Source organism: Acanthaster planci, linkage group LG01, assembly GCF_054643075.1.
Source record: "Acanthaster planci isolate LZ-2023a linkage group LG01, COTS_SCS, whole genome shotgun sequence".
In the NCBI taxonomy this organism is placed as follows: domain Eukaryota; kingdom Metazoa; phylum Echinodermata; class Asteroidea; order Valvatida; family Acanthasteridae; genus Acanthaster; species Acanthaster planci.
Genome location: NC_141777.1, coordinates 33,652,917 through 33,675,300, shown reverse-complemented (window position 1 = coordinate 33,675,300; position 22,384 = coordinate 33,652,917). Strand labels below are relative to the sequence as shown.

The window sequence follows — 22,384 nt, the reverse complement described above, 5'->3', positions numbered from 1 at the left end:
TAACCAACTTCCACCACTCACATGGAAATACATGTATGACGACGAACGTGCTGTGCCCGAGTATTACGAAGGATCTATTTATACGCTTTGCGTCACCTTCTGCATTGCTGCACCTAGGCGGAAAAGCACCCCCACGAGTCACATGCATTGGTTCAGAGCTAAAATCGTCCCGCTCCACATTGGCCCGCAATATGTCTCTAGACATACCACTTCAATCAATTTACCCTGGACTTGCAAAATTGGTTGTTGGTGTTTGCTTAGTACGTTATCGAGTCACTTCACGAGTAAGCTGCAGCTGTTCGCTCCATAATTTGGATCTTACCATGGTGGAGCGACAGGAGTTCAGTGGTCAACTTTTGAAGATAATCCATTGAAGCGACTAATTCAAGGGCCAAGATAAGTCTCCTGATGTTACAAAAGAAAACGTGGTAAGTCACTTTTTACCAATGTTAAGCAGTTATTGAAGGGGCGAAGGGAGCTGAATGCTTCATGGATTTCTGAATGACCTGGTTTGATGGGTCGCTGTCCTTTCACCTTTTTAATTCGTGTACTATTTTTATTAAGAGTCTTACCGAGGAAACACAATGGGAAACGGAAATGTTTACTGCTGGATAAATTGAACTACATGTATTAGATCCAAAAGAATACTTGTTGAAATAAAGAAGTAAAGTTTACTCTCAATAACTGATTTTACAAATTACTAAATGAGAGCAAATCACTGTGCTGTCGTTGCAACTTTCAGTCCGTGGTGTATCTCTATGAATAGACGGTGAATCTTTCTGGGAAAAGTTCGTTGCATTGTGTCTTCTGCGATTGTGATAAGTCATGCACACAAGTGACCTTTTTCAGAGAATGATTTCAGGCCAAAATAAAATTAGTGCTACACTCCCAGAGCTGAATAAACTCAGATGAAGACGAAAATTAAGGCTAAAATAAAGGCAGTCCATTTGGGCGTGCTACTGGCGAAATCCCGTTTACTCTTCGAATCATAAAAGAAGACGGGTTTGGAAATGGTCACCCATCAAAATGATCAAGTGAACGTGAGGTTGAACGAACAACACAGTTGGGAAGTTCCCTTAAAAGGTTGAATTTAATAATTATCCATTTTTTTCTTTGTGAAAGTTGATAGCATTTACCACAAGAGAGCGACAAGTCTTTTATGTTGAAAGTTCATTACCACGAGCTGAACATGAAGAGAGGATGGGTTTTCCCACAATTGCGAAATTGCCTACATACATGTAATAAGGCACCGAAGTAAAGCGAGATATATATAGTTATTACTGTTAGAGCACTTAATTGTCTAACTTTCGTTTTAACACTTGTTTTCCGGTTGTGACGATTCGCAAAACAATACCTTTACCTTATTTCTGATCGCTGCGATCCGCAAAAGGATTTAGCTTTTCTCAACACAAAGCATGGTTTCCGATCGCCGCGCCGCGAAATTAATAACATATATAACATCAACAGTAACTTCTGACTTTCCGGTCGTTGCGATCCGCAAATCAGTCACATATACATGACCACTGTTATTATTCAACATCTTCCAGTCGCAGCGATCCGCGAAGGCTTCATTCCATGAGGAGTTCCAAGTCATACACCATTTTTGTCTCCGGTTGTTGAGACCTGCGAAACACCATTTCAAAACCATCGACGCCTGCCTTTCAGCATCACTCGTGCCACAGAACGAAAAACTTCATTGAGCGCGCAACTGTTATATAAGCTCAACTCAATACTGCATGCTAAATTATAAGCACGTAATAGTGCACCTCCAAGAGTGTGCAAAGCAGTGGCCAATCACAATGCGCGAAATTTGTTGACCCTTTCCAAACACGCATTGGGTCAACAGACTTCGCGCATTGTGATTGGCCAACGTGTTACAGACTCTTGGAGGCGCACTCTGGTGAATCGCCCGTAGCTGGCATGACGGGTGATGAGTCCCCAAACCACAAATTTCTCGAATTTATTTTATAAAGCAAGATCAAGTGTAGCAATATCCTTTTATGGTAGCCGGAGAAAAATATGACTGATATTCGTCTGTAAAGGGGCGTTTCCCGGCAAGCGTTATTGGCAGTAAGGCCTGTGTAATTAGCAAGGGACCACACAGGGCTGTGGGAAAGGAGTGTTTCTTTCGGACCCCAAAACCCGCAACCGTCTTGAGGGAAATAAATTCTTTGAAACCGCATGGACTTTAAAGGAAATAAATCTGTATTGAAATAGATGTGTGTAACGTATTTGGGGGATTTGAAGGGTCTTTGCAATGCAACAAATTGTGTACAACATTTGAAATCAACATTTGGGTTCCCAATTAATACCTTAATTTTTCGTTTCGCTAATTAAGGTTTTGCTCCTTTTTAGTTTTTATGCTAGTTCAAATTTGCTTTTTCAGTGTCAGAGTTGTAATAACTCAAGTCAGCGACTCAACTGGAGTCTGACTCTCGTCACATTTTTAAGCACTCGACTCGACTCGACTCAAGTCACTTTGAGCAAATGACTCGACTCGAATCGAGTCCCTCATCAGAAGACCCGAATGGTCTGCATGTAGTTAATAAGCCCTGAATCCCCCCAAATAAAAGCAAAATTACAGAAATGAATGACTTGTAACAACTCTGGTTCATAGGCAAATCTTTGATGGCAACCCAGAGAGCAACTTCAATGCTGCACCGATTTTGCCCAAAACCTGCTGGACATATTCTGCTATCCTGAAATTCCTTTTCTTTGGTGATTTATTCTTGTGAAAGGACACGGCAATTAGCCGACGAACAACCCTTCTAAGAAAATCTTTTATGAGCAAAGTTTGGGTTTACAATATGAATAGTAAACGCAACGAAAACTGAAGTCTTTTCCATTGACGTTACGCCAACAGTGCCATCGGTTGTCTAGACAAGCTTGGATAATTTCAAATGATTAAAAGGGCATTTTTAAAAAATACATTTAACATCTTTGAAAGGATGTCACATTGTTTTCACACATTGAAAACGGTATAAAAATTGAAAAAGTGTGTCTTAGAACATTTCATCACATGGATACTGTGAAAGTTACTGTTGTGCCTGCATAAAAATGTTCAGTAGTTTGATATCTGTGTCAGGTCACTTGAAGTGAATTTTACAATGGCCCAGAGGCTCAGGTTTCTATTTTGATGAAGCTAAACGTGAGTGACTCTGCTACCAGGTGGCGTAACGACCGGGGGGATCATGGATGGCACGTGCCCCACCCAGCGGATGCCTGTGCCCCCATGAGCTCCCCCTCCCATTTGAAATCTACCAATGATCTCTGTTGAGTAATAAATAGTATTGCAGCTGCAACTTATTTTCTTGTGGTGCCCCCTTGAAAAAGTGTGTGCACCCCTGGGTGCCTCCCCGGACATTCAGGCCTAGTTACGCCACTGTTGAGGATGATTGATGATGTTCATTTTTTTTCTCTTTTTCCTTCCTTAAACAAATTGAATTAGACCAACAGCGAAGATGAATGAGGAGATCAGTAACCGTCCACCAACCAATGAGGATTTTGTATTACTGCCGGGCGAAGTTATGTACCGTGAGAGTAGTTTAGAGGTTCCGAGGGATGCCAGCAACGCAGACAGGACAGCCTGGAAGCATCTTAGAGGCCAGACTTTGAACACGTCGACGGCTTCCGGAAATCCCAAAGATATCACAAGAGGGCGAAACAGCAAGATTACAGCGAGTCTAGAAATGGGGCCTGATGGTGCAGGACAACAATTGGTCGTGAGAAACAGTGCTGATAGTGGTATTAGCAACGGAGTAGGAGCACTGTGCAGGTCCTTAAGTTATGACACTTTCGTTAACTTAAACAAATCCTCACGGGCAACACTTAGAAGGCACACTACACCTGATCTTGTTATTGAACGCACTGATACTGGTCAGGCAATGTCCAGTGTTCAAAACAAAGAGGGACACCTGAGGGAAGATGATCATCTCCCAAATGAGATACAATCTCAGAACGCAACTGGAACCGTTCACAAACGGGAAACGGGGGCCAGAAGGATACGCTCGACCACGATGCGCTTCTTTCGAAGTCTCTGCATCTGTATTCAACGGAGGAGAGAGATGCCGGGCAGCAAGCCCAGTGAGAATCACGGATTTGTACCGGATGGGTCACATTCCTCGTCTTCAGAAGGCAGGTTAATTGCTCGACATGCATCTCTTGGTGAAGCAACTGCCGACAGTCTCTGCACGGAGGGCATTCCTGACCATGCGGTTCCATCTACACAATCACCTCAAAATCTCAAATGGTCAGTATTTGAAAGCATTGGAATTTCGTTGGATGAGAGCACTTTCATTAAACTGTTCGATAGAGCATGTCAAAAGGCTAAAGAGATGGACTACGACGTAGTCGGTCGCGTTGTTCAGATCGCCAACTTTGCTGCCGCTATGCTGGATAGTCGTGGTGGATTTCTGTCTGTTGATGCACTGGATGTTCATCTCTTCATTCCACCCGGTGCCATACCCGCTAATGGACGACCACAGAGAGTCTACATATATGTTCAAGGAAGCTTGACCAGCGGTTGCAACTATCTCACACCTTACGTTCTCTGTGGCCCATCGGAGGTTGACTTCGTGAAGGACGTCATTCTGACGTTGCCACATTGTGCGAAAGTTGACCCCTACAACGAGTTCACCTGTGTAAGAGTGTCCACAAGCGGACTTTCTACAATCCGAGGTGGAAACGAAGGAGCTGTGTGTCTGCAGAGCAAATCTTTCACTATCATGACGAATCATTTTTGTGGATTTGCCGTATTTGGGCCCATTGAAGCCAAGTTTATGCTGGCCTGTATCTTTATCAAGGACAACAAAGATGAGGTGCAAATTCGGGTTCGACTTTTTGATGACACAAAAGCGAATTTACAGGTTAGTAGTAACGGTTAAGGTCAACATGGCAAGCAAAATTTAGACATTTCTGTGAGGTGTTATTGAATAGTTTGAGAGTTTGATCTCTACAAGATGTAAGTCTTTATTTCTGTAATAAAAGCATTTTCTTTCAAGGTTGTTATTTTGTTTAAATGGCGCTTTCAGTCACTTAGGCTATTTTCGGCAATAACTTTACGGTTATTACACTACAGAGTTAGGAAGAAGGTCCAGTTTTAGAGGCAAGAGGTTCTTTGAAGGTTATTGGGGGCCAATTATTTATTTATTAGGCATGTTGGCCAGACTCACTTTCACTACTTGAAGTGGACTTTTGACGTGAACAAGCCTTTGTTGATTAACTCATTAATCAACAGATTTTAACACATAAGCACCTGTTCTTGCAGGAAGTTGCTTATAGAGAAATGAAGAATGGTTTCACTTTGGCAAACACGACGAAGCGAATGGAGGTACGACGCACGGGAAGCGACGTGCTGGTTACTTTGAACACTGACCCGAATTCTTGGGAATGTACCAGCCAAGAGGTAAAAATATCAAAGCTAAAAGGTCAATTTTGTTTGACAATCTATCAACATTTTGTCTATTCTGGAAGGGGCCCAAATAAAACCAAGCCTAAATATGACTCGAAGTTATTTTGCGGCCAAATTTTCATCGCATCTATCAACAAAACTTCTCTGAGCTAGTCTGAGTTGAATATTCCTACTACATGTATGTGCATTCTTACAGTGCCAGACCTTTCAACATTCGTCCCTTTGGCGAGAGAGCAGTCAAGACATCGTGCCAGTGTTCCAATCGAAACTGTTCTCTGCCAGATGCTGCAAGACTGGACTACCGTTTACAGCCAACATGAAAGTGTGTCAAAAAGGCAACGAAACTAGTGGTGTGGAATTTGTTCTCGAGAGGCTCCCGACTAGAGTGAAGACAGGCTCCTCAACACACGTAGGGAATCACTCCACATGAAAATTAGAGGAACCAAAGATTCCTTACATCTTCATTGCCCTATGAAATAGCTGGGATGGAATCGTTTTCAGTTTTCTCGAAAATCGTCGCAATGCATTTTATTGTACCCAACCTTCAGGGTTTTTTTACAGTAATTTCTAATTTTGACATCAACGATTGGGCACACTGTTCTAGCGAGATGTCCATTTTCCCGAAAGCTAAAGTATTTTTTTCTTATGAACCACAGCAAAAACATGTGGCAAATTGAATTTCAACCTCATCAGCTGTGCCTACAATGAATGTTGTCAAGTTACGTGCACGCAAACAGAGTAACAGCTGAGATATTTCAGGGCAGATTCTACCCCCAGCTGTCTTAAAAATGGCTCTTTGACGGTTAGTTACGATCGTTCCTCGTATAACCCCAATGTATCTAGCATGACATGATGAGTGACTTTAATCAATCGTTCTGAAGAATATTGAGGCAATATTCGTGGGTTGCAGTGTTCATGTAAACTTTATTCGTGGTCATGGTGGAGGCTACGGTACATATCACATGTCGGTTCAGGTGATGAATAAACTAAAGGAGGTTACATTTGGCTTGTAGATCCATCCCTTTATCTTCAATAAATAACCACAAGAAGAAGTCTAAATCAAGGATAAAAGAAAAAGGAGCAGGAGATAAATTATCTTGGCTCGCCGATAAAGTATACATGTACATGTAACGTTACGGGGTAAGAAGATATGAAACTCCGTGTATTTCCGACACTACGCTGATCGTACCCCATTTTAGAGAGTGTCGAATGACAAATAAATGATCATATTTTGCGTCTTTAATAAGGCTTAAATAAGTACATAAGTTTAAGGTTCTTGTAACAATGAAAAATATCCCCATTACAAACAAAAAAAGGCACAGAACTCACCATCCAATCCACCTCCCGACATGTAAGGAAAATGTGGCGCGCGGGCTGCACGCAATCTGGCACGAGAGGGCGCTTTCCAACCAAACAATTTGCAACATAGCCGCCCCTAAACTGTGAGCAACAGTTTATTTAATACTGGCAAATGGTTATTGAGGAACACTGGCAATTTGGAACAACAAAACTTTGAACAGCAAGATGTCTGGCAAGGTCAATAGGTAACATGTATAGACTGAACAAGATTACAAGATGGCCGCCCCATGTTAATGGGGTGGGTGAAGATGAAAGTAACAACTGGTTCTAGTCTGGATTTGGAGAGACAGGGTCAGCCACTTCAGCTCTGTCTTCGGTCTCATCAGGCAGCCGGATCAACTTGGCAACTGGGCGGGTGTAAACTCGTCCACCTGATTCAACTCTTACAGCACGTACACGCCCATCATCTCCAGGTAGTACTTCGATGATGCGTGCCAAAGGCCAGGAAGCACGGACCTGGTGTGGATCTATCATCAAGACCACATTTCCAACTGCAAGATCGTCTTCTTCCTTTCGCCATTTCTGGCGAGCTTGCATCGAAGGAAGATAGGAGTCGACAAACTCCTTCCAGAACTGTTGCATCAATGCCTGACATTGACGCCAACGACGACGGCCATGGATGTACTGATCTGGGTAAACTACCTGTGGCGGAGCGTGGTCTGGCCGCCCCAAGAGCAATGTGAAAGGTGTGATTGGATCAGGGTCTGCTACATCAGAGGACACATATCCCAAGGGTTTTGAGTTGAGGAGAGCCTCTACCTCGACCAGACTGGTGTATAAGACAGCGGCAGACACAGTCCGATTGCCAAGGATGGCATACAAGGCATTCTTTACAGAACGCACCTCCCTTTCCCATGTTCCGCCAAAGTGTGGAGCAGACGGCGGATTGAATTTGAATCGGACCTTATACTTAGCAAGCTGCTCCTGCAAGCTAGGCGTCATTTCACTGAAGGCCTTGGTCAACTCTGTCAATCCCCCCTTGAAATTGGTTCCATTGTCACAGAGGACCTCATGCGGGGTACCTCTTCGAGACCGAAAACGGTTAAATGCCATGAGAAAGGCATCGGCGTCAAGGGAGTCGAGCAGATCAAGGTAGACCGCTCGGGTAGTCATACATTTCCAGATGATTCCCCATCTTTGCTCACTTCTCCTGCCAAGGGAGACTGTGAACGGGCCAAAGCAATCTACCCCAGTAGAGTAGAAGGCAGGTTTGCCAATGCGGAGTCGGGATGGGGGTAGATCTGCCATCTTTGGAATGGAGGGTTTGCCACGTCGCCTAATGCAGCCCTCACATCGACTTTGCAGGCTCCTGATGGACTGTCTTCCTCGTATTATCCAGAAGCGACGTCGCAGATCGGCAAGAACCATGTCTGCACCACCATGTCCCAAGCGGCAATCAGCCTCTTGAATAAGCAGACAGGTAACTGGATGCTTGGGGTCTAACACTATCGGATGCTTGGCATTAGAGTCCAGCTCTGTTGCCCGACGGAGACGTCCACCAACCCGGATCAGCTGACTTTCAGCGTCATATTCAGGGCAAAGACAGCTCAGTCGACTCTTGTTAGAGACAGGCTTTCCAGCAGACAAAGTTACTAGGTCTTTCTGAAAGCAATCTGTCTGTACCCGTTGGAACAACAACCTCTCAATTTTGGATCGATCATCAGCACTCAGGAACGGAGGTCCCTCCTCCCCTTGGGATTGGTACAGGGCTTTACTGTACCCTTCAACCAACCCGTCCCAAGTGTCAAAGCATGAAACATCGATCTCTGGACGTTTTTCCTGAGGCGTCACCATCATCCCAGTGAAGAAGTCTGGTTTCACTTCCAAACGGGCTTCCTCTTTGGTGAGTTTCGGTGGTTCCTGTGGCCAGTCCGTTTCAGACTGAAGCAGAAAGAAGGGACGGTGCCATCGACTGCCGTCACGTATTTGTTGCAAAGGTAGACCTCGAGTAAGGTCGTCTGCGGGATTGTTTTGTGACTCTACATAACACCAGGTGACATGATTCGTCAGCCGTTGAACTTCTGCAACTCGGGCACCAACAAATCTGTTATAGCGACACGACTCCGAGTTTATCCAGGCGAGAACAGTCGTACTGTCGCTCCAGCAGGTAGTTCGGGCCCTAATGGACAGTTCATCTTCCAGGAGTTCAACCAACTCCGCTCCACTTACTGCAGCCATGAGTTCCAATCTAGGCATGGTCTGGACTCGCTTTGGTGCCAAACGAGATCTAGCCATCACGAATTCAGCTGAGACTTCACCGACTTCGTTCATCACTCGCAGGTACCCTACCGCCCCATAGGCCTTTTCTGATGCATCGGTGAATACATGCAGCTGGTAGCTGCTGGTGGCTGGATTGAAGTGTAGAGGAGTATAGCATCGAGGCAAGCTGACATCTTTCAGTTGGGCAAGCTCTTGCCTCCACCTCAAATGCTTGGCCCGAATGCCTTCCTCACCTTCATCAGGAATTTCATCATCCCAGCCCCATGGTCGCTTCCACAATTCTTGAACCAATATCTTGCCTCTCACCATGAAGGGCATCAGGTAACCAAGTGGATCCTTTCCGGAGCAACGCATTACGTCACTTAGCACTGCTCTTCGGGTAAGGATTGACCAGTCCGAGAGCTGGAGATGGTATGTCAGGACATCCCTCTCAAAATTCCAGCGAGGACCCAAGGCAACTTCTTCAGGAGTATCACCACTGAAGTTGAGCCATCGTTCGGTATTGTCTGACCGAGCTTCAGATTGTAAGTCAGCAACCACGGCAGGCTTGTTACTTGCCCACTTCACAATTGGGAATCCTCCCGCACCGAGGGACTCACGCAACTTCTCCACAAGCTGCTTGGCCTCATCAACCGTGGGCTTACCATCAAGGCAATTGTCTACATAAAAAGCCTCTAGGACACTACGGAGGACATCTGGATCTCCCACATTGTCCCTTACATGCTTCTGGAGGGCAAAGGACGCACAACATGGACTGCACGTTGTCCCAAATGGAAGTACATTCCATTCAAGTTCCTCTGGTTCCCTGTCAGAGTTGGGTTCCTTCCAGAGAAAGCGTAGCATAGATTTGTCTGCTTCCAAAGTTGAGACACAATGAAACATCGCCTTGATATCCCCACATATGGCAACCGGGTGTTTTCTGAATCTGAGGAGAACACCAACTAATGTTGACCCAAGAGTCGGACCCGGGAGAGGGTCCTCGTTCAACGATTCACCCTGGTAGCGAAAGGCACAATTGAAGACAAGTCGGGACTTGTCATTCTGGCGCACAACATGATGCGGAATATACCACTGCGATTCAGGTTCCTGGTCACCCCCTTGGTTGACAACAGTGCGGACAAGGCCTCCTTCCTTGAGTTCCTGGATCTTACCGCAATGAATCTTTGCCAAATCAGGGTCTCTCAACAAGCGCTGTTCATTTCTCTTCAATGAGGGAAGCACTGCACTGGCTGGACAGGAGAACGTGGGCTTACCTAGCCTCCACAAAAGTGGTGTCGCCACTCGGCGTACATTACCTATCTCGACAAAGGTTGATTTTGCTTCAAGCAGGTCCACTGCTCGTTGGTCCTGCTTTGATCGGGTAACTTGCTTTCTCTGAGTATACATTTGGACATCCATGTTCCATAACCGACAAACGTTCTCATGGAGGACAGCATCTTGTTCACTAGACTGGTAGTGCAGCTTTCCGCGTCCTCCCCGCCGCATGGTCGGCCCTTGCAAGGCCCATCCGAATCTCGTTTTGACCGCTACTGGGGCATTTTCTGGGCCAAAACGACTCTCCCTTGGGATCACCAAGTCTGGGCGGTCACTTCCAAGCAGAAGAAGTGGCGTCACCTTCTGGCAGTCATGCAAAGGGAGATTCTGCAAATGAGGCCATCTTCTTTGAAGATCTTGGGCAGGGACGGAATGCTCAGATAATCTAAGCATTGGAGAGGAGAAGACATTGCTAACATGAATCCGCATGTCTGGATCATCCAGAGGAGCAATGTCAAAATCTAACATCTGTCCCCTACAAGGAGTACAAGCATCTCGAGCGGTCGCAATCGGAATTTCTGTTGCAGTCCCTCTCAGTTGCAAGGCTTCGGCAGCCTCCATGGGCATCATGGAGAAATTTGATCCATCATCCAACAGGCAATAAGTTGTGAGCGATGTGCAATTGCCGTACAAAATGATAGGCAAAATTTTCAAGCTCACTTCCTTTGGGTGCCAAGGACTGCCATCGCCATAGAAAACCGAGAGGTTGGGGTCAAAGCTTGAGTAGTACGAACCATATCCCGGCTGTTTGAGCAGATCATGGAGAACCGTCAAGTGGATCTCGCTGCACTCCCGACATGGCTTGCGTAGGTCGCATTCTTGACCCTCTCGGTGTTGGCGGGCGCACCTCCAACATCTACGGTTTGCCTTTATCCACTCAATCCGCTGGCTGGAAGAGAGCTTATCAAATTTATCACAGCGGGAAAGCCAATGCTCCCCTTCACAATAGGGACAATGCTTAGGAAATGGTTTCTTTTCCTTGGTTGGTCTGGATTCCGTCAAATCGCTTGTATGAGACACTTTAACAGGTTTGTTGTGTACCCTTGCGGCTTGGTTCCCAGCTTTGGTGTGGTAGGCAGCAGCACCCCTTTGTCGTCTTTCGTGATGACCAGGTGAGGGGTCAGATTTCAGGCTCTCATTCAACTGGATCTTCTTGCGGGCGACGGCAGAGGTTTCCTGTAACCAAGCATTAATGTCGGCAAGAGAGAAATTACGCACACCTTTATTGGTCATGGCCTTCAAAAAGGCTGTCTGGTGAATGTGAGGAAGCCTACTGTAGAGGACGCAGGCAGTGGAGTTGGCTTTCAACTCAGCCTCCCCTTCAGGAGCACTCTCCAGTTGAACAACCAACGCCGAGACAGTGGATGCAAGTTCCACCAGTCCTTTGGAATCATGGGCAGCCAATTTAGGCCAAGAAGTGATCTGTTCGATCTTACTTCGGATGAGAATTCCAATATCTCCATACAACTTACGCAAGGTTGACATTGCGAGGGTAAAAGGACTAGCATGGTGCTCAAAACCAAGGACATCCTTTTTGGGTTGTCCTCGCAACTTGGACCTCACAATGAAATACTTTTGTAATTCACTTAGATGAACAAGTGGTCGGATACAGCCCTCAACCATGGCCTCAAAGCAACGGAACTCTGAGGGGTTCCCACCATTGAAGACTGGAATTTCCATGCTAATACCACCAGCAGATGCTGCCAACATTGAGCTCAACATTTGATTCTGGTTTATACCTGGATCAGCCTTCAGTGCTACTGGTTGACCAAGGGAAGTGCCTACTCCGGTAGAAGGCAGAGGGCGCCCTTGGGGTGAAGGTTCACTCGGTACGGGCGTGGTCAGAGGCACCTGTGCTGAGGAGTGGCTACCTGTATCATTAGGAAGCGAAGAGCAGACAGTGGTATTAGGAATGGGAAAGGAATGGGTGCTACACACTGTAGTCCCAGAAGTAAATGGCGGAATACTGTAGCAGGTTTGCTGTACCTGACTTACGGCAACTTGCTGGCTATGCAAAGGCACTGATATTTTTGGATCAGACCTGGCATCCACACACACAGGCAGAGCAGCACTATTACTGCAAAAAACTGGTAGGGCAAGGCAGCATTATTTGTGACAGCAACGGGCATGGGCGAAGCGGCGTTACTATTCGCAGCAACGGACAATGGCAAGGCAGCGTTACTATTGGCGGCAACAGGCATGGGCGAAGCGGCGTTACTATTTGCAGCAACGGGTGCGGGCAAGGCAGGAGATTCGAGCAAATCAGAATGCACAATGTCGAGTGAAGTGCCAATTGGAAGGCAAGAAGTGGCTGTAACAGCAACAAACTGGTTAACACCGGATGTAGCCGGTGTATAAGGGGCCGCAGCTGGGTTAAGCGGTGGAAAATCAGAACTGGTTAACTGATCATTACTACTAGTTTGAATAATATCAGACACTTTTCTAGCTTGGGCTAGATTCAGTTCGGCATCCTTGCAGCGTTTCTCAAGTTCGAATTGTCTTGCCAGTCTTTCCTTGACTTTCAAGATACGCTGCTCCTCTTGCTCAGCCTGGAGTCGTTCCCTCGCCAATTGGAGTTCCTCCTCCTCCAACTCTCTCCTTCGTCGAATCTCAAGCTCCCTTTCCCTCAGGGCCAATTCTCCTCTTGCGCGCTGTGCAGAAAGTAACTGTTCTTCCAGTTCTTCTGTCTTCCTGCAGACGCTCTGCTCCCACTGCAGGTGCTGGCGTGCCAAAGCAAGCTCCTTTTCCCGTTCAGCAACCCTTATCTTGGAGAGGGCGGAGCTGTTAACAGAGCCTTTATGAGAACTTGAGCCACTACCGGTGTGGCTGTGAGTACGGCTGGTAGCTTGACTTCTGGTGTGCTTGCTGGACTGGCGGTTGAGGTTGGTCTTGTCCCTGGTTCCAGCCTGGCTCCCGGTGTGGGTACTGGAATGGGCACCGGCATGGGTACTGGCTTGGCCAATGACTTGGTTGCCAGCATGGCCACCAGCTTGGTCGCCGGCATAAAGATTAGCTTGGGTAGATTCCTCACTCTGGCCAGGCTGGCCCAGCATGTGCACGGAAGGCTCAGAGGACTCAGGTGAAGCCTCTGATCTTGGCAACGCAGCCTCCACAGGTGTAAGTGGTGCAGTCCGTTTGGATCTCAGAGCTCGTCTGGATGTCTTGTGTTCAGCCATCATTCACACAATCCACGGAAAACCACGAGGGAAAAGTTTACATGGCAGGCAAATCACGTCAGGGTCACCATGAAGAATATTGAGGCAATATTCGTGGGTTGCAGTGTTCATGTAAACTTTATTCGTGGTCATGGTGGAGGCTACGGTACATATCACATGTCGGTTCAGGTGATGAATAAACTAAAGGAGGTTACATTTGGCTTGTAGATCCATCCCTTTATCTTCAATAAATAACCACAAGAAGAAGTCTAAATCAAGGATAAAAGAAAAAGGAGCAGGAGATAAATTATCTTGGCTCGCCGATAAGGTATACATGTACATGTAACGTTACGGGGTAAGAAGATATGAAACTCCGTGTATTTCCGACACTACGCTGATCGTACCCCATTTTAGAGAGTGTCGAATGACAAATAAATGATCATATTTTGCGTCTTTAATAAGGCTTAAATAAGTACATAAGTTTAAGGTTCTTGTAACAATGAAAAATATCCCCATTACAAACAAAAAAAGGCACAGAACTCACCATCCAATCCACCTCCCGACATGTAAGGAAAATGTGGCGCGCGGGCTGCACGCAATCTGGCACGAGAGGGCGCTTTCCAACCAAACAATTTGCAACACGTTCTACTTATCTTCCTTCTGATGCAGAGTCTCGAAAAACAGGAACAGCATGCGGGCCATGTGATGTTGGAGCAGATGAAGTCTACGGTGCACACCGACGCCAGGACGCTAGATGACGATACCTACAGACGGTTGTGCAACACGTTGGACAGACCACAGTTCAGTGACTTGAGGCATATGTTTTCAAAGACTCTGCTTGGGCAGAATGGTTGGGACTACGGCGTAATCACATGTATCGAGAAAAGAGCGGGAGTCGGAAGCCGTAGCCCTACCAGTCTTGTTTTGGATACTTTCTTCGCTGCGTCAAAGGGGAACGGCAAAACAAAGCTGAGTATCCTTAAAGAACTGAAGCAAGGTCTTCACAAAATGAACTCCACAGAACCAGACTTCAAATTGCTTGTCGATTCAATCGACAGGGCAATACTAGAGCTTCACCTGCAAATAAGCAAGCGAAGCAATGCGAGCAAAATTCCCTGTACTGTTGGCTCCAGAAAAGAGCCCTTTACTGGTCATGCAAGTCCACAGATATCATCATCCTCAGACAGAAGAGAAAGTCAAAGACCTGCGTCATCACCCCCACATCCACCGTCTGCCAATGACCCTTCGTTGATTTCTAACCAAGATTTAACACTGGACAGGGGCGAATGCTTAGCATCATTCGATAGAATGTGGTCTAAAGCGAAGAGCATGGGCATCGATATTGTCGGGCGTGGGGTTCAAATCGGCAACTTTGCAGCCGCTGTTCTGGATACCAGGGGAGGATACTTGTCCGTTGACGCTTCAAATGTCCACTTTTATGTCCCTCCTGGCGCCATAGCCGCTGACGAGTCTCCTCAGAGAGTGTATATTTTTGTGGAAGGGTGCATTAGCAGTGGCTGTGATTTTCTCACCCCGAGCGTGCACTGTGGTCCGTCGACTCTCCACTTCCGTAAAGATGTCATCCTTACTGTTCCACATTGTGCTTGCTACACGTTAGACTGCGACCTAACTTTCGTTAAGGCTACCAAGGGAAAACAAACAAGGACCATCAAAGATGGTGAAGATGGGGTCGTGGTTGTAAAAAACAAGTCTGTAACACTGACCATGGACCATTTCTGTCGATATGGAGCGTCTGGGTTCACCTCCGGAAGGTATATGCTAGTCTGCGTATTCCTCAACCAAACGAACGATAAAGAAGTGCGGATTCGTGTCCGACTCCTCAACAACACCAAAACTAACCTTCAAGTAAGTCTATTCATTAACTAATTATAGTGGATTTTCAATTTAGCTGATTAACTATTCTGATAACAGCTTAAATTAAACGTTGCTCTCACAGGAAGTCAAGGATGAAGAGAGGGAGTGTGGGTTTCTCATTGCAGACCCTGTCAAGGAACTCCGAGTACAACGTTCAGGAAAGGGTGTTGTAGCGAAATTAAGTTCGACGACAGAGTCCTGGAAAATCACTTATCCCGAGTGCTGCAAACAGGTAGGCACCTGTTCGTATTGTCGCCACCGGTTCTGCAGAAGGCTAGGACCAAGAATTGCAAATGCAAACTTGACCAAATAATAAACAGTCAGAACTGTTCAGCTAAATCAAGTTTCCTTGACTTTTATATTTCATTTCTTGTTGCGACTGTACGCAGGAGATCGAATTCTGTCAATTATGGCGGGAATACAGTCCAGACAACGTCAGGTGCTTCCCGTCCAGGTTGTTTTATGCCAGTCGCCAGTCATCGGAGACAGCCCCCTTTGAGGCTCGAATGACCGTTTTCCAAGTTGATCGAGAGCAACAGACAGTGGAATTCGCTGTTCAAAGGTGTCCAACCGTCGACAATCATCCTGTAAGTGCGTGTCAAACAGTGTCATCTTTCCCGTGCAAGGAAATAAAGCTCGGGAATGAGGAAAAAACTCTCCCCAATATTTCTTATCAAGCGACCGGCCATGGTATTTCTATCAGAATTTTGTTTAAACAGAAAATTGAAGACGAGGTCAGGAATCAATACAAGAGTGTAGATGTCGCTTAGATTATCGGCATAGCTGTTGGAAAGACTGCTGAAATGTTGTAACCTATATTTAATATACAGCATATATAAAAGCACACTCAATTTGATTTCAACTGGATTTTTATCATCATCCTAACTTGTAGACGACACGGCGTCTTTATGGCTTCTTAAGATTGTTCTCCCTTTTTGAGTGTTTATTGAAGACATTGTGGTTGCTGGGAATTCCGGAAAATTCTTCATTTGCTTTAATTCTTCAAATTCTTTAATTTTCTCACCAAAGACTCAATTTTACAAATTGAAAGAGTTTGCCCCCTTACATTTTCTCGCATTATGGCAATGCTGTTTCTCAAGCACCAAACCTTCATGAGTTCTTTTAGTCAATGTCTTGTGGTCATTTTAGCAAAGCGCATGATTAGTCTAATATGCTCAACGCACGTGGGCTGACACACATGGCCATGCATAAACTTCAAATCAATGTGACGTTAAACTTCATCTTTACACAAATGAATGCCTTTACACACAAACAGGATCTAAGAACAATAAGGCATTGGACAGCCTAGTTCTTGGGACCTGCCTCCAGCTGTTCGGCGAACCTAAAAAGTCCGTCTCATTTAAGGTTAATTTTAACGTGAGAGCTTTTTAGAGAATCACTCTAGGCCTAATTCATTGGATCGCACTCTGTTGTTTTGTTGCAGAACCCCTGTTTATCATCCAAAGACCTTGATCACCTCTTTTGGCGCATGCTTCAAGAAGAAAACGTTGCCCCAGTCCACAGCAGTATTCGACCGATTGATGAAGACACTTTCACCAGACTCTGTGAACTACTGGATACACCGAGGCATGTCGACTGGCACCATCTCCCTGAATTCCTGTATGATAGGCGAGAAGATCGCGGAACAGCATACGTCCACAGGATTGAAGCACGGGCCGGGCGCGAACGACGAAGTCCCACAGAACTCGTCCTGGACTTGTATTTTGCTGAATCTAAGGACAGAGGCAAGTACAGAGTGCATACCTTGCTAGATTTGAAGCAAGCTCTAATTGGATTCAGCTCCAAAAGGCCAGATGTAGGCTTTGCTATCGCTGCCATTGATGTCCAGCTGGAGGATGGTGAACTCACTGAAAGCACAACAGTTCAAGAAAGCCGTGTTTCATTAATTAGGGAACATGCCAAAGTGCACAAAACACACTCTAGTGAAAGTGGCTTTCTAAGTGGCGTTGAAGACGAAGGCCAAGGGGTGTAACTTTCGAAGAGAAGTTTTGATTATGTCGGGTCCAGTGAAAATTTTTCTTCCAATTTTTGACAAGTTGTAGTTCTGCTGTCTGTTTGTAAGCAGAAATTGTCATGACATTGGTTGATGAATTTACATTTTTTATGATTATTTTATGATCTCGCTCGACTGGCACTTATATTTTGATCGTTTTATTTTTGTAAAACAGGTTGATACTGTTGGAGCTCGATAATGCGCAAGACACATTCAATAACTTTTTAACAGGGTTAAAATATTAAGCGGAAACACACGGAGTGGAATTTGTAAAGCGAATGTCTCAGTGAACACATCGGGAGGAGTTAACAAAGGCAGTTTAGGCTACAAATAACTCTTGTCTGATTTGTGGTTTATGTAAAACATGAAATGCAGTTATGTGTGATAGGCCTACTCTACTTGTATTCCATTCCAGATTCATTGTGTTTTAGGTCAACACACGTTAGATATCTTCTACTTGATCGTTAAACATAATAAAATGTATGCTTGTTTCATTTTATTTCTTCACTGCTTTCGCATTTCTGTACATAGCCCTTAAGAAGAGCGATTTTTGTTTGGTTTGTGAGACCGCCATGTCTTAGAAACAGCCAGGGTTGAAGTAAAGAGAGGTCACTATAAGAGGTATAAGTTCTCAAATTGAAGTAAAATTTAGGTAGTGTAAATCTTAAATACAGGAAAAAGATAATCGATGACTCGCGGTGTCGTGTTGCTGGTAGCGACGTTTCGGCTGCTGGTGCTGCTAGCCATCACCCGGCAACTGAAATCTGGATGCTGGACCGCGTCCTCCGCGTGTCCCCCGCCGTGTATTGCGGACGTAGTACGGGTGACCTCAGCGGGCGTCGCACGCTCCACTCCATGGCGTTGAGGGGGCGTGCCCTCGGTGTTGCTCCGTTGCGCTCCGGTGGTTGTGTTGGCGGATGGTGGGGAGCCAGAACCCGGGGATGTCGATGCCGCTGTCCCTGTTGATGTTGTGTCCATTTAGGCGGATTTGGATGGCCTCCTTGATGCTGGTCTTGGTCCACGCACTGCACGTGTAAATCTTGGTAGTGTTATTTTGATAGGCAGTTGTTTAATTTTGAAGACAACTCATCCCACATTATTTTTAACTTGTTTCTGACCAGAACATTCTCTGACATTTCTGGCTCAAATCGCAAGTTTGAGCCAGATAAATGCAAACTGAATTTCTTGGCTGCGGCTTGAGAAAACACACGACTCTACGGTATAGTTGCTGCAGTCACATCCAATAGAGTTGTGTGTGATTTCAAGCCGCATCAGCCAAGTAATAACTTCGGACACTTAATTATACTGCAAATTGTAACGTAATAATGGTGGCGACTTTACCATTGCTTCGCTCCTAAGAAGCAATAGGGCAACGAAACACAATCTCAAAGGTGTAGGTGATTGACATTTTGGCCACGGTTGGCCAAACGCCAATCTAAATGCATTATTGTACGGTGTGGTTATTTTTTTATACGTAAGTACATGTATGTATTTAAATTGCCACTTGTATTTACTGGGTTCAGCGCTCATAGTGAAACACAGCCAGGGGCAGTAGAAAGTGGCAGAATGAAACGGACTAGATAAATGCTATAGTCGAGACCATCATAACACCAGGCACAAGACCAGACATATTAACCACAGGACCATGTATAAAACCAATACAACACCAGGAACAAAAAGACCAGGCACAAGACGAGACAAAAAACCATTCGCAAGAACCGTCATGAGACCAGACAAAGGTAACCAAGTGAATGGTAAACAAAGGAATGCTTTTGTTACAGTTCATTTGAATAGTTGTGACTTTAATTCTCTCTGTGTATCTTGTGTTGGTCTTGTGATGGCCTTGTTGGCCTGGATAACTTTCAAGAAAAAGATTGGGACGATGAAAGCAACCTGGCACTGGCTTCGGTGACTAGCAAGAATGCAAAGTGGGGTGGAAAAATGAAAAAAAAAAACCAAAACAAAAACAAAATAATGAATAGTGTGTGACTGGCATTTCCAAAATCATTGTCATTTCATCCACACCGGACGACTATTCAGTTTTGAAGAGGGCAAATAACATTAATACTGGCTAGGAACAAGAATCTTCGGATATTTTGTCTTGAAATGAAGGCTTTTTAATTCACTGAATGTAACGATCAGCAGGAAATAGAGTAGTTTATGAACTTAGGAACAGAGTACCGTGTAACTGTTCTCCTTTTCGGCATGGAAGGAAAAGAAGGCTGTTAATACCGAGCGTTGCTTAGAGAAAGAAATTTCTGTTTTTTTCTGTCTAAGTTGTAGAGGGTGATGTGGGTGCTACGGAGGCTCTCTCCCGACAAGCAAATGCAGTGTGTTGGGCTCCGCAAATCTAAAATGGAGGGTGCGCTTATGGTTATATTGCTCAGAGGATTAAAACTTGTCTTCCACAAATTATCCACGATCGTCAGAAAGGTTTCATGGCCGGCCGTTACATTGGGGAAAATATCTAGACCATGTACGACTTGTTTTGTGTCGCCAAAGTACAAATATTCCAGGGTTACTTCTTCCGGTAGACTTTGAAAAAGATTTTGATTCAGCTTCTCACGACTTTTTACTTTAATGTTCTCGACAACTTTAATTTCGGTACCTCCATTAAAAAATGGATTCACGTGTTTTATGACCATCGACCTCCTCTGTTTAGTTAATGGTTTAGTCTCAGAATCTTTTGATATAAGGAGAGGTTGTAGACAAGGCTGTGGTTGGAGCCTATATTTATTTCTTTTATGCGCCGAAGTACTCTCTCTGATGTTATGTAATGATCAAAATGTGAAAGGTATTGAGGCGGATGGTTCTGAATTCTTGGTATGTCAGTATGCTAAGGATACAATTCTGTTTCTCGATGGAACTGAAAGATCTATGTACGGTGCTTTCAATGTTCTTGACCATTTTGCAAATATTTCTGGATTGAGAGTCAATGTAGATAAAACTAATGCTGTTTGGTTTGGATCAATGAAAAATTCCAGTGTAAAAGTATGTAGACCTAGGGAACTCATGGTTAAATGGATCAATGCGCAGGATACTTTTAAAGTACCCGGCATTTATTTTTCAACAGATCTGTGTTCAATAGCCTCGCCTAATTATAACAGAGTGTTGTTATCGCTGAGGAAAAACATTGCTCAGTGGTGGAAACGGAATTTGAGGGTTGCTGGCCGAGTGCCTGTAGTTAAATCTCGTCTGATGTCGAAACTTACGTACAGTGTATTGACCATCCCTGACCCTCCAAAGTATATTGTGGATGATCTGAACAACATGTTTTTCTATTTTATTTGTAAGGGAAAAGGTTGTGTTACTAGAAACCAGATGGTTCAAGACTACAGAGTGCATGGGTGGCTTGAAGACGATAGATACTAGAGCTTATATCGATGCTCAAAATTACTTGGCTCCGTAGTCTTTTAGTTTCAGAAGGTTCTGCCTGGTCACTTTTGGCCCATATTATACTTGGTACCTATGGTTCGACGGTTCTCGAAGGGGGTTCTTTTCTTTGGTTCACTGCCGATAACCGTTTATATGTACATAATCAATTTTGGGCCGATGTATTGAACTCCTGGTAAAAATTTACCTCTTGTCATAAACCTGTGTCCCACAAAGACGTCTTAAAAAGTAGTCTTTGGTTCAACAATCTTGTTAAAGTTGGTAACAAATGTATTTATTACAAACACAGGGCGTCGGCCGGTATTCTTTATGTTAGTGATCTTCTAGAAGACAATGGAAGGTTTCTACCACTTAATTCTTTGAAAGACAAATTTAACGTTCGTACAAACTTTATTGAATACGGTGCTGTTGTTAAAGCTGTTAAGTGTACCTTCCAACATATATTTGAAACAGAGAACATGAATGTGAACCGCCCCTTCATTCCTTTTAATTTTGAAGTTCTTTTACGGGAGAAGAGAGGTTCTAAGAGATTTTCCCAGACTTTTATTACTTCAAAGAAAGTAGTAAGGAAATACGTAGAACAGTGGAATAACAAGCTACATATTGACGACGATTTAAGTAAATGGTCCTTAATTTTCAAGGTTCCTTTCTCATGCACAACTGACACAAAATTAAGATGGTTTCAGTTTCGTCTAATCCATAGAATACTGGGTAAAAATTCATTTCTTTTCAAAAGTAACAAGGCTGATTCCAACACTTGTCCTTTTTGTAAAACTGAGGAAGAATGCCTAGTTCATCTTTTCTGTAGCTGTACTTATTCAGGAAACTTCTGGTCCTCTCTAGTTTCGTGGATTAAGGAGAAAACATGTATAAGTTTGTACTTGGACAATCAGGCTATGCTATTTGGTAATATTAATGTTACTTTAGAATGTCTTAATTTAATACTTCTATGTGCTAGATTCCATATCTATAAAGCGAAGATGAACAATAGACTCCCCTCTATCTTAGTTTTTACTGGAAGGTTAAGCTGTACTATCTCTGTGAAAGCATTTATCTACTGTAAACAGTGACAATCGAAGATTTAGTTCAAAGTGGGACTTATGCTCTAGGCTTTTTCAGGAGTGAGGTTACCGTGACACTAATTTTGGTGATTACTTTTCCATATCTAGTTTTAATAATGTTCAGAAAAATCTAATGTATCTTATGTTGTGTGAATGTGAACTGAAGAAAGAGAAATGCATGAGTTACCCGGAAAAAATTTCATTGCATAAATCACTTACCTTTGCGAATCGGCTTCTTAATAACAAAGTCTGTAAACTAAAGAGATTAATGGGTGAAAAATAACGAATAAATATGAAAATTTTCATCCAAAGACTATTGAATGACTTGTCGAATAGGGAAGTGGAACTCATTTACGTATTTAGTCGAACTACAGTCAAACAAACATCATGACAGTTTGTGGTACCAACTCTCCCGCTGGTACAAAGAGACTTGAAATCACCTAACGTTGATGTACCTGCAGGGGGCCGGGTATATTAATGGAATGCTCACCTTGAGCCCACCCCAAGCAACGTAGGAATTGAATTCTTTCTTTTTCCAAATATTTATGTTTCATAGTACTGAATTCATATTTCGCAACAACTT

General features: G+C 44.4%; 2 protein-coding genes across 2 annotated transcripts; one reads left to right on the top strand and one right to left on the bottom strand.

Moving 5' to 3' along the window:
* The first annotated feature begins 160 nt into the window (after positions 1-160).
* On the top strand, positions 161-22,122 carry LOC110987144 (uncharacterized). Its single transcript, XM_022249615.2, has 8 exons — positions 161-428; positions 3,449-4,865; positions 5,267-5,404; positions 5,607-5,819; positions 14,128-15,324; positions 15,416-15,565; positions 15,723-15,920; positions 16,778-22,122. Exons 2-8 carry the CDS (start codon positions 3,462-3,464, stop codon positions 17,324-17,326), a joined length of 3,849 nt encoding a protein of 1,282 aa, XP_022105307.2. The 5' UTR covers positions 161-428; positions 3,449-3,461; the 3' UTR covers positions 17,327-22,122.
* On the bottom strand, positions 6,315-12,025 carry LOC110973069 (uncharacterized). The gene is made up of 2 exons (XM_087141388.1): positions 6,740-12,025; positions 6,315-6,464 (listed from the first exon to the last, which is right to left on the bottom strand). Exon 1 carries the CDS (start codon positions 12,023-12,025, stop codon positions 7,037-7,039), a length of 4,989 nt encoding a protein of 1,662 aa, XP_086997514.1. The 3' UTR covers positions 6,315-6,464; positions 6,740-7,036.
* Positions 22,123-22,384: the final 262 nt, after the last annotated feature.